At 41.9% G+C, this 12,551-nt stretch overlaps 2 protein-coding genes across 2 annotated transcripts in view; both read left to right on the top strand.

Moving 5' to 3' along the window:
• Positions 1-1,464: 1,464 nt before the first annotated feature.
• Positions 1,465-1,737, top strand: Smp_037020 (hypothetical protein; the record flags this gene model as incomplete). The annotated part of the gene is made up of 1 exon (XM_018791702.1): positions 1,465-1,737. One exon carries the CDS (start codon positions 1,465-1,467, stop codon positions 1,735-1,737), a length of 273 nt encoding a protein of 90 aa, XP_018645121.1.
• A 4,265-nt stretch (positions 1,738-6,002) lies between these two features.
• Smp_142100 (hypothetical protein) overlaps positions 6,003-12,551 on the top strand; it is a gene marked incomplete at both ends in the record, with an annotated part of 47,164 nt that continues 40,615 nt past the window's right edge. Inside the window, 9 exons of the mRNA XM_018791701.1 lie at positions 6,003-6,229; positions 6,313-6,384; positions 6,420-7,417; positions 7,566-8,177; positions 8,212-8,309; positions 8,479-8,903; positions 9,214-9,436; positions 9,582-9,790; positions 10,214-10,364. Of these exons, the coding sequence (XP_018645120.1) occupies positions 6,003-6,229; positions 6,313-6,384; positions 6,420-7,417; positions 7,566-8,177; positions 8,212-8,309; positions 8,479-8,903; positions 9,214-9,436; positions 9,582-9,790; positions 10,214-10,364 (3,015 nt within the window). The remainder of the gene's footprint in view (positions 6,230-6,312; positions 6,385-6,419; positions 7,418-7,565; positions 8,178-8,211; positions 8,310-8,478; positions 8,904-9,213; positions 9,437-9,581; positions 9,791-10,213; positions 10,365-12,551) is intronic.

Raw genomic sequence — 12,551 nt, 5'->3', positions numbered from 1 at the left:
GTGTTCAATACTAACAACTGGAAAAATGTAAATTTATCTTCTATAGGGCACGATCGATGAACGAAACCAGCAATCACAGCACTAAACCCTCATCACCATCTTGACCCTTTTTAACCTTGTATGACTATGCCTTCTTCACTCACCAGTCGTATTCTTCCATGTTTGTCATAGAAGATAATAAGTCTTGTTGACATACTTATGATATCCTGTAGTCACTGTTCAGGATCTTATCTGTACTAGTTGTTTCCCTGAATACCAAAGCTGTCAGTTTATGTTGTAGAAACGGATAACATTTGTCAAGCCAAACGGCTTAATTGTTTTGGCACAGGCTAAGCAAAATCCGTGTACAGCAGCTTGAGGATTTGTTTAAAATCGAATCTGCAGGAAATTGCTTCCTAAAATTACTACTCAGTAATCGGTTGACACAATTACCTCAGTTCTATAAGTGGTTAGTTGCAAATTGTGTACCTCGTTGATGCCTCTGATGGTGGTATCGAACGACTCAGGTTCTAATCTCTATGGGATCATTCTTCAATCTAAGATTGTAGACAAGCTTTGCTTATATTTGCTAACCAACGAGAAATATAGGTTATGGGATTTCTGGTAATTGTGATCAAATACAGTGCACGACGCGATTAGTCATATTCTGCCAGCCGTCTTGGATCAAACACTTCTCAATATATCGACAGCTTACCAAATATATCTTCGAATCCCTTCATTTTTGACTTTGGATTTGGCTGGGTTGATATCCTTCGATGAGAGTTACGTGTGAAGGCATCGCCAAACTCCGAATAACTGTGGCATTTTTTGAATAGTACGGATTTCCCTTAGTTCACAGATAACCCTAAATTTGTGCTCTGCAGATGAAAGAGATTAAACTATTACAATTTTAAGCGACGTACATTAAATGCATTTACTTTTTCAAACCTTACTCAGTCCCTCAAAGTGCAATAAAATAACGCTTTGCACAAATATGTCATTTCAAAGCGATATTTTGGAATAGCATTCAATGAGATGTTATAGTGTGCTAAGGCCTAACGAGGTTCACAGAGAATATATGCCAAATCTTCCCAACTAGATCTGAGTTTTAGAATGTGTAGCATGATGAGTCCACGAAGCTCTCACTGTTTGACAAATCAAATCAATAGACACCAGGCATATGCTTAAGGACCGCGCTAAGGAGTGAAATCTGATAAATAGCCGTATGTTTACCTAGGTTTAAGATAGGCTAAAACCAGAAACATGGACTTCGCATCGAGCAATAAGGCAATCGGCCATTTTCTAGAAAGATTGTGAATCAAGCGTTAAAGAAGGCGTAAACCTTTGTAAATATGATATTTTTAAAGGGACAACAAGATTAATGCTGAAAAAAGTTTCTAATTCCAGAACTCATTCAAATTGGACAATGAATAGTCATGGTGTATTTATACTATGTTTAAATCGCCGTGTGCGTTGTCAGCAAACATGTCTTCGATGGATGGTGATCGTGGTGATTTCGATGACGATCATGATAGGGATGAGGGCTTTCCAGACGAAGATCCTCCGTTTCAGTCAGAAAATACCTTTTCGGATGATGGGCGATATCAAGATGATATGCGGTACCCAGAGGATCGTTATCCAGATGATTCCCCTGTGCATAAACATGATGACCGTTACCCGGGACCCGGACCCCGTCATATGAGAATGATGAGGTTAGTTTACTATTTACATCAATTAAATCAGAATGTAATGAATTAAGTTTACGGTTCGTGACGACTCTGTCATAATCATGAACCTTATTGACAACCCCGACCTTCCTCTCAGTTTGCAGGACAAAAACGATAGGATGCTCTGGGGAGAATTAAACAAGAGGCTTGAACTCCCTAGAATAGAGCCTTTGACCGTCACACGGCTCACTCGGGGGAAGGACTCTAACCACCTAAACCACCCGAGGCTGCTTCGTGTTACACTTAAGAATGCCCCCGACGTTGAGGACGTCCTGCTAGCCAGTCACTTACTGAAGTCCGATGGGAACGTAAGAATACTGCCCGACATACCGTATTCTGAACGAAATCTCATCCGGATCATCCCTAAGGAATCTCGCGAGGCGTTTTTCCGTGGACGAAATATCATTGTGCAAGGTGTGCCGGAAAATATGGACCCAACTCAAGCAAACTCTGATATTCGGGAATGGAAATTCATCAAGCATTCCTTAAAACTCAAGAACATATTGACCCAACAGGTAATGCGACTGGCCAAGAGAGACGGAGACTCTAGGCCCCGGCTGCTGAAGATAACCTTCCCCTCCTCCCACATGGCGGCTGCAACTCTGGGAGCATTTCGTGCCAATAGACGTCGGTTGCCAACTGGCATCCATATGCATCCGGATAGGCCCCACGACAGCAGGATCAAGCACAAACGAAAGCTGGAGCTGACAATTCCACTCGTGGACTGTCTTGATCATAAAAAAAACGTGTTAAGGACAGGGACTACCAACTCGGTAAATATCGTATAGGTAGGCTACCTGTCCACTCACACACGGCTCATATAGACAAACAAGAAGAAGCTCACGCGTTCCAAATTGAAAGCATAAACTGCCTATACACGAACGCCGCGAGCTTGCCAAACAAAATGGATGAGCTACGTGAACTTAGCAACGCTAATGATGCCCATCTGATAGGAATATCCGAAACTTGGATAACGTCTCAGTTTACGGACCAAGAGTTAGCAATAACTGGGATGTCTTTATTTCGCAACGACAGAAAAACAGGAATGGGGGGTGGGGTAGCACTATACATACGGTCATGCCTGGATGCGCACCAACTTCACAACCAAGAGCTTCACAATCTTGACGAGTCAGTATGGTGCTCAGTAAGATTATCTACCACCTCGAGGTGCCTAGTTGGGGTCATCTACAGGAAGCCCACTGCCGACATCGAATATGACAAACGTCTGCTGGAAGGATTAACTCGCTCTACGCGTCTTGGATTCTCTCATATCCTGATTCTAGGGGATTTCAATCTCCCTAGAATCAACTTCGTGGAACATACATACATTAGTGGTGCCAACTCTACTGAAGCTCTGTTCTTCAACCTTATCGGTGACCTGGGATTATTTGAAAATGTGAAGTCGGCAACTCGTAGGAGAAACAGTCAGACGCCGTCACGCTTAGACTGGGTATTCACAAATGAAGAATTCCTAGTTGACGACCTCTCAATCCTGGCTCCTCTGGGGAAAAATGATCACGCCGTCCTATCCTTCAGTTTTGTCAGCAAAACGGAGCTAAGATATCCTACTAGCAACAGGCGCTGGAACTTCAAACGGTTGAATGTGTTAGCTTTACATGACTATCTACAGGTGGATTGGGATGTTCACCCTCAAATTGAAGTGGATGCTCATTGGGATTTTTTACTGCACACGATCTTATGTGCTACTGAGCATTCAGTTCCTCAAATGGTCCCAAAAAGCTACAAACGACCTACATTCATCAAGAACCGCACTCGTCGTTTGCTAAGCCGCAAAAGGCACTGTTGGGCTGAATATAAACGAACTGATAACAACGGCGCGTACAGGCAATACAAACATATAAGGAACATATGCACAAAGGCATTAAGAGAAGACAGGCTTCAGTTCCAGACCAAGCTTATCGATAAATTCGTCTCCAATCCGAAAAGCTTGTTCAGTTATGCAGCTTCTCTTCGACAAGGCAAAACTGGAGTTTACCAACTGCTTGGTCCTAATGGCCCGACCAATAACAATGGTGATGCCGCTAACCTTTTGGCTGAACAATACTCTCGGACATTCCAGCTGACCCACATCAACCATACTGACGAAAGCTTCACCTGCACCTGTACAGGACTTTCCGAAGTGGACCTGAGTGCTGACCTGGTGCTCCGTAAACTGCAGAACCTAAGGAAAGACACTTCTCCTGGTCCGGACATGGTTCATTCTGCTGTATTGAGGGAAACAGCTTCAATCCTGGCGACACCACTTAGCGTGATGCTCTCACACTCGCTAAGCAGAGGCAAACTTCCGGAAATATGGAAGCTGGCTCACATCACACCAATTTTCAAAGGAGGTCGACACAGTGAACCCTCAAGCTACCGACCAGTGGCCCTTCTCTCCATACCTTCAAAAATTATGGAATCCCTAGTATTCGACGGCATACTAGAACACTTATCATCCTCAAAGTTCTTCTCGCCTCAACAGCATGGTTTCAGAAAAGGTCATTCTTGTATGACCAACCTGCTGACTGCGGTGGACAGATGGACAACCATCCTTGATCGCAAGGGGAAGGTTGACGTCATCTACCTTGACTTTTCAAAAGCTTTTGATAGGGTCAACCATGCATGTCTTATCCATAAGCTTGGACGATTGGGTATAAAACCCCCTTTAATTGATTGGCTCTCTTCATATTTAGAAAACCGACACTTTAAGGTCAGGGTTAACTTCACTCTCTCTAAGGCTATGGAATGTCCTAGTGGGGTCCCCCAGGGTTCAATACTAGGACCTCTTCTCTTCTTGATTTATATTAACGATCTTCCTCAACAAGTTTCGTCTGACTTATTACTTTTTGCTGATGATGTGAAACTTTGGAGAGAGATACGTAATCATAATGATATACTAGTTCTTCAGGAGGATCTGACTCGACTTCAAAGTTGGGCAGACGACAACGGACTTACCTTCAACACTTCAAAGTGCAAGGTAGTCCATCTGAGACATGTTGCAGACTATAGTTATAACTTAGGTAACTCACCTCTAGAAGTTTCCCAAGTTGAAAAAGATTTAGAAGTGTTGGTACCCTACGACCTGAAATCGTATGCGAACTGTGACAAAAACGCCTCTCAAGCAAACCTTGCTTTGGTAACATTGAAGCGTATTTTTGGCCAGTTTGACGGTAGAACCTTCCATATAATCTTCAACAGTTTTATTCGTCCCCACTTAGAGTACGGAAACATAGTATTTCCTCCCTCCCTCCAAAAGGATAAGGTCACTCTGGAACGTATACAACGTCGAGCCACGAAATCAGTTCGGGGTCTCAAATTCAAACCTTATGAAGAGCGCCTCAAATCACTTAACCTTTACCCGTTAGAGTACAGGCGTCTTAGAGGTGATCTTCTTATGACTTATAGTATCCTTAATACTTCTGGTCATCCCCTTAAACAACTTCTTAAGCTTAGTCATAACACTAACCTAAGAGGTAACACCCAGAAATTGGAGACTCTACATAGCAGAACAGACTGCAGACACAACTTCTACACCGTTAGAGTTGTCAAGTGCTGGAACTCGCTGCCGACTGAGCTAGTCCAAGCGACCTCCCAGGAGTCCTTTAAGAGGAAACTTGACTCATTCTTAAGGACTAAGGATAACATATTATTATGATTTACCAAACTCTTTTTTTCCCCTATTATCGTTCATATACCTAGGTTCTTACCTGGAGGTATTGGTGATCCACTGCTACCAGACACGGAAGCCCGTTAAGCGAAAGCTTCTTCTATTCCGTCCTCAACCATTTGAACCATTTGAACAAATATGTCATTTCAAAGCGATATTTTGGAATAGCATTCAATGAGATGTTATAGTGTGCTAAGGCCTAACGAGGTTCACAGAGAATATATGCCAAATCTTCCCAACTAGATCTGAGTTTTAGAATGTGTAGCATGATGAGTCCACGAAGCTCTCACTGTTTGACAAATCAAATCAATAGACACCAGGCATATGCTTAAGGACCGCGCTAAGGAGTGAAATCTGATAAATAGCCGTATGTTTACCTAGGTTTAAGATAGGCTAAAACCAGAAACATGGACTTCGCATCGAGCAATAAGGCAATCGGCCATTTTCTAGAAAGATTGTGAATCAAGCGTTAAAGAAGGCGTAAACCTTTGTAAATATGATATTTTTAAAGGGACAACAAGATTAATGCTGAAAAAAGTTTCTAATTCCAGAACTCATTCAAATTGGACAATGAATAGTCATGGTGTATTTATACTATGTTTAAATCGCCGTGTGCGTTGTCAGCAAACATGTCTTCGATGGATGGTGATCGTGGTGATTTCGATGACGATCATGATAGGGATGAGGGCTTTCCAGACGAAGATCCTCCGTTTCAGTCAGAAAATACCTTTTCGGATGATGGGCGATATCAAGATGATATGCGGTACCCAGAGGATCGTTATCCAGATGATTCCCCTGTGCATAAACATGATGACCGTTACCCGGGACCCGGACCCCGTCATATGAGAATGATGAGGTTAGTTTACTATTTACATCAATTAAATCAGAATGTAATGAATTAAGTTTACTGTCAGCTGATACGTGTTCTGTGTTTTGCAGGCCTCAATTTCGTCCAAGATTCCAGGGTGGCTACAGGGGGCACCCACGAATGCAGATGCATGGTGGCGGTCGGTATGTGTTTGTACTTATAAGCATTTTTGTTGTAGAGGGAATTTCATGCGATCAGGAATGGGTCCACATCGTGGTCCCCAATATGATGGTTACGGTCATCCTATGGGCATGAACCGAGGATATCCACCAAGATTTAGTCCACAGTATCCTGGACGTTTTCAAGGCATAAGCGAAGACCAAATGGATGAGCAAATGGACGAAACACATCCTTCCGGCGACATGAACTACCCAGGTCACGGGGATATGCCGATGCCCCCTAACGCGTATCCTAATATGCAGCACATGCGCATGCGCGGTCCACCACCTCAATTCATGCCACCTAACAAACAGATGCCTCCTGACCACCAACAACCAGGTGCTCTCCCACCGGGTTCTGGCGGGCACCAGCCCTATGGTACAAACAATTCGTTCAATAGTCCACCTGGGTCTCATTATGGTGGACCACAGGCACCTTATGGTGGACCTGGAGCTCCTTATTCCGGAAACCAAAACAATCAACCCTTCGGAGCTCCACCGTTCAATGGCCCTCCTGTGTCTCAGTTCGGCGGTCCCCCATACAATGGTCCTCCAGTGTCACAGATGGGTGATCCTGGTTCAAATCTACCATCAGGACAGCAGTTTGCTCCACCCACAAGGCCATTTGGAGCACCTCCCGCTGGCCCCTTTCCCGTTCCTCCAACCGCGCCTTATGGCGGCCCAGGGCCCAACTCGCAACCCGCCGGGTCTTACAATGGCCCTTCACAATTTGCTGGGGCTCCAACCGGACCTCAAAGTGCTTCGTCGCAGGGCACCCCATCAAATGTCCAGAACAACTTGCCACCAACTCTAGCCAACCCGCCAGTCCCCGTCGCACCCCCAGCTGGTGCGCCCGTGCCTGTTTGTCCCCAGTCTGCGACTCAGTCTCCAGCCACACAAACGTCTGCTCAGCCTCCCGCTGCTGCTCCTCCAATCCCAGTAACTCCAGTTGCGCAACCAGTTTCAAATGTTCCACCACCGTTTGCCTACCCGACTCCTGTTCCAACTGCTTCGGACGGTAAGTTGGCCACCCAACAATTTATTAGATGGTTCACATTCTCACTACTGTGTCTCTGTATCTTTCGATGTTTGACTACATAGTAGTCATAGTCCTAGTCTTAAAAAGCGTTACGTTGGTTTAATCAAGTACCTTTGTCTGTTTACAGGTTCACATTTTGGTCTTCCACCACCTTGTTTCCCTGCGATGCCTGCTCCACCCAGACCCATGGCTGTGCAAGCTATTCCGGGACCAGGAATGCCTCCCGGTACAAATCTACCGTGTCCAACCATGCCACCTATGCCAATGATGGGCCCTCCACCCATTCCTGGAATGCCTCCCATGCCACATCCTTTGTCTCATTTCCGTCCACCCATGCCTTTCATGCCGCCTGTAATTCCTGTTAACCCTTTTCCCCCGACCATGATGCAACCTAGGATCGTCGATGACATTTGGGTCGAGAACCTTACAGCTGAGGGGAAGTCGTACTATTACAACATGCGGACTCGTGAGACCCGCTGGGATAGACCTGAGGGAGTCACAGTGGTGCGCCAAGGTGAGGTAGAAGGTACAATAAAGCCGGCAACAACGTTGCAAATGACTACGGCATCGGTTCCAACAAGTGTTGCCGCACTATCTGTCCCCCCAGCTACTCTCACCAAACCTCCTGAGGTCGCGGTTTGGACTGAGTATCATAACCAGGATGGCAAAGCCTATTATCACAATATAAAAACAGGGGAGACTACATGGGAAAAACCAAAGGTGTTGATTGATTGGGAAAGTAAGTTGAGATTCACGTTTATTATACTTTCTAGAGCAACAGTCAGAGCCAAGCAGTCAAAAGACTCCAGAACAACCAAGCCCATCTACAACGACAAAGACAGCAGCTACACCAACAACTGTCGCTATTCCTGTGAGTAAACGTTTATTTAGCCATTTATTTCAACTGCTGTTCTTCTAATCACAATAGCATTAAATTTAACCCTTATCTTGTGATCACTTACAACTGAATTTCATTTAGGCTAAGTAAATTGTGTTTTAATATCGCTCTGGACATTCAGTAAACTTTTTTTCCTTTTCAGACGGCTGAAAGTAAAAAGACGGTTGTACCTGATTCTAATGAAAATCCTAAGCCTGCGGAAACTTTGAAATCTGATGCTATTGAAAACGGAGTCTTAGAGTCAAATGAGCAAGAGTCCAAAGCGGAGTCAGGCAAGACCTCAAAAGATAGTAGTCGACCGGTATCTAGCACGGCTGTTCATGGGACTCCATGGTGTGTTGTGTGGACTGGTGATGGTCGCGCATTTTTCTTCAACCCAAGTCAGCGGCTCTCTGTTTGGGAGAAACCTGATGAACTCAAAGGTCGGACAGATGTCGATCGTTTACTCGAAAAGCAACCAAATACATCATTGTCGGGAAATACTACCTCACCTCAAGCAAACCCTGCGGGTAATGACAATGAATCTGAGGCAGTTGATGGAAACCCTGTACCCAAAAGACCACGCCTGTAAGCTTCATTTGTATTCAGTAATTTCAATCAATAAGATAGTATTTTGAAAAAAACATTGGGTTTTGCGAAAACTGTAACAACTAGTGGTTGGGTTCACGAAAGCCACATATGTTCATTGCTTCCTTTATGTGGTTTAATCGTGTATAGGATTCGGACACGTAGATAGTATTTGTAATTTTACGTTGTCGTATAAGCTAGGGAAATTTCGATGTTCACTAGTGTGGATGAGTAAATAAATGTCGAGGCATTTAGATTTCTTGCCACTTAGTTTCGTTGACGTGTTTCACAAAGCTATTTTTTCTCCCAGTGAAAATGACGAAACTAATGGTCCTGCAAGTGAAGTAGAAGCACCTACAGCTGTTGAACAGACAGATGAGAACGATGCAGATAAGTTAGGCAATTCGTTGGATAAGATCCCCATTGGACTAGAAGCTGCCAAAGAAGCTGAAGAAAGGGCCGCCAGAGAAAGAGCTGTACAACCGCTGGAAGTCCGTGTACGACGGTTCAGGGAGATGCTGGTCGAAATGCAGGTATGTCGGTTTTCCTTTTGATAATTTCCTGTCTAATCCAAATTGTGGCAGCTCAAGCTGATGCGTAATGGTGTTATCCTTTTTTAAAAAAAATCATTGACATTGCCTTCGCTTTCCTGCATTGATAACTCTTGATCTTTTTTAGGTGTCGGCGTTCTCCACCTGGGAGAAAGAGCTACACAAGATAGTGTTTGACCCACGGTACCTGTTACTTGCAAGTAAAGAAAGAAAGCAGACATTCGAGGCCTATGTAAAAGAGCGTGCAGAAGAAGAACGACGTGAAAAAAAGAGCAAGCTCAAAGAGAAAAAAGAAAAGTTCATCGAACTTATGGACGAGGCTGGGCTGAATTCGAAGTAAGTTTATGAAATACCTCGCTGCCATCACAAAGCATGAGCTTTAGTAAAAGTCAGAAAGCCATTTTTAGTTATTTTTAATCCTTAAAACACAAATCCGTGTTTTCGTGTACATGTTGGACATGTCTGTGATTACTGGTTAATCCCCGTTGTTGAACGACTAATGTATATTGATGGTTTTTGCGGCTTAAAACCGCCAGTGACCCTCTAATAAAGAAGTGTGGACGCAAGCATTGCTGTCCATATCGTCCCTTTAAACATAGCCACCCACCGGCCGATACTGTATCATCTCTGTATCGCATTTGACGTTGTACAGGTTAGAAAATGTTTTATGAGTCACCTATAGTTAGAGTAACTGTGATCAATAGTGATAATGATAATAGTTCACGGTTTTCACAAAAAGTATGTTTTGATGATTTTTAGATCGTCGTTTGGAGATTTCACTTCAAAGTTTTCAAAGGACGATCGCTTTAAAGCAATCGAGAAATCCCGTGATCGTGAAGCCATGTTCCAAGATTATTTAGTAGAACTACGGAAACGTGAGAAAGAGGACAAGCATCGTGAAAAAGAAAAGGTACGTTTATTATGTATTACCATAACCTGAGTGCCTGAAATAAAATAATATTAAGAGAGTCAGAGTAATTCACCGAGTTTTGATCCATGTACTCAAGGCAACCATTGACATGAAGCCATTCTCGATTGTACACATATTACTTAAATTGTTGGTTGTCTTTCCAGTCGTTAAGTGTTAAAGTTTGTTGGTATTTTGTATTCAATTTGGAAGATTGTAGTCGCAAGAAAATGCCGATACATTCTCAGCTGCTTTTCTAGACCCGACTTCACATAAATATTTCATAAAACTTAAATAAAACCCTGTAGTTATCTCGATATCAAACAGTAGTAATGACAATTATTGAGAGAACTGTGCTTACATCTGGAACACATGCAGATTGTATTGTCCCAACCATCGCATTTCCTACATACTGCATACTTCCGGTGAGATATATTTTTCTAACAATTTGCTTTTTGTTTTTTTAAAAGTGTAATTTGCCCGATGATTTATAGTTTTAAATTCACAATCTATGCTCATTTTGATGTGTGAATGCGTAATGGTATGTGACTTTGTTTTCTAATTTTTAGTGAGCGTGTAAGGTTTCGTACATTTCAGATTAACGTTTTCGAACATATTTTAGCACAACAGATAAACTAAGCGGACTAACATTCAGAATTCAAATTGTATGTATTATGATACCTCTAGTGCACTACTCTTCAGAAGTCAATACGCACTAAATCGACTTGTTCAGTGGAAACTTTCTTTAAACATATTGATGCTGAAAAACTGTATAAAATCCAGATTATTTTACGGGATTGTGAACAACTCAGTGGTTTATCACTTTTAGATTAAAATTAATAAATTTGGTAATTTGTTTCTTTACAAAGTATTAAATTTGTTTATTCTCTGGTATGTCTACTTTTTTAATTTGTCAATTTACATTCAAGACTCCACTAGTTACTTCACTTAACGTCTTGTGTATTCGTTTGCTCAACATTGTGAAGTAATCCTGCCCAAACTTTACTGAAATGTCTACTCTTTGTGCACGTTTAATTTGGGATCAGCAATTACTCCTCTGATCTATACATGTTTAGGAATGTATCAGTATATGCTCCTCCATTCTTGTTTCATCTTTTCTATTGTGGACACTTCGTCCAACATGTGTGATGGACACATTTTTCTGTGTTGTGGTTCAATCAATATCAAATTTTAAAGCTATGAATAAATACACGGGTTAAACAATCAGACAATTGTTAGCATATACATTGTTGAAACAGGAGGACATTTAAATATTCGTACGTTGCGCTAATATGTATTCCAAATACCTGTGGTCATTTGCTGAAAACGTGTGTCAAAGTATCGTCATAAAATGAGATGATTATTCTCTATGGAAAATTATTTGAGAAATTTTAGATATGGAAGTTCCTAGTTTCTTTTAGTAGAAACCGATTACAATTTCTTCACATCACTAATGAGCACGTTTAAATTGTTCTCATATGCGTATACTTCGGCATATTTGTTCACCCTTTAGATCTAAGACGAATGAGTTCTAAAGTTGAAAATCATTTGCTGATCGTATAACTAATGTTATTAAAAAACGTTGAACATTTCAGAACATGACACCTAGTACGCCACTTACTAAATAACGTGAAACGGTCCCGTTGAAAACCCCTAATATTTTTTATAATTTCTTTTTTAATTAGAATTGTGATCAAAAGTGATCAATTAGTACAAGAAAAGTGCTATCTTTAGGCATCTTTAAAGTTAATGACAAGCTTCGTAGTTTTTTCACGATTCTAGCTGGAAATGATTTGGTCATTCTGGACAAAGAAGGGCATATGAGTTGGTCATTCGCACCGCTTAGTTTAAAAAAATCCCAGTCAAATCTTTGAAAACAAATCATTAATGTTGGTATGAGATTTTTTCGCATAAAGCTATGAAAACAGCCATGTTTTTCATTAAATTTGTTGAATAATAGATAGTTGTCTTATCGCAAAGTAAGTTTTCTATGATGAATAGTTTACACATACTTTCTCCACTAAACTGGATTATTCAACAGTGTTAATACAAAATACTACTCAGGTTTGTGTAGTTACTAATCATACAATTTATTCATACACGTTTAATGGTCTGAAGTAGGAAAAAGTTGAATAATTTGCACAAAATGCATACCATAGTTAGAAATACAATCACATTTACTTGAATGCT

Source organism: Schistosoma mansoni (genome assembly GCF_000237925.1).
Source record: "Schistosoma mansoni, WGS project CABG00000000 data, chromosome 1 unplaced supercontig 0094, strain Puerto Rico, whole genome shotgun sequence".
Taxonomy (NCBI): domain Eukaryota; kingdom Metazoa; phylum Platyhelminthes; class Trematoda; order Strigeidida; family Schistosomatidae; genus Schistosoma; species Schistosoma mansoni.
This window is presented reverse-complemented; position numbering and strand designations above follow the sequence as displayed.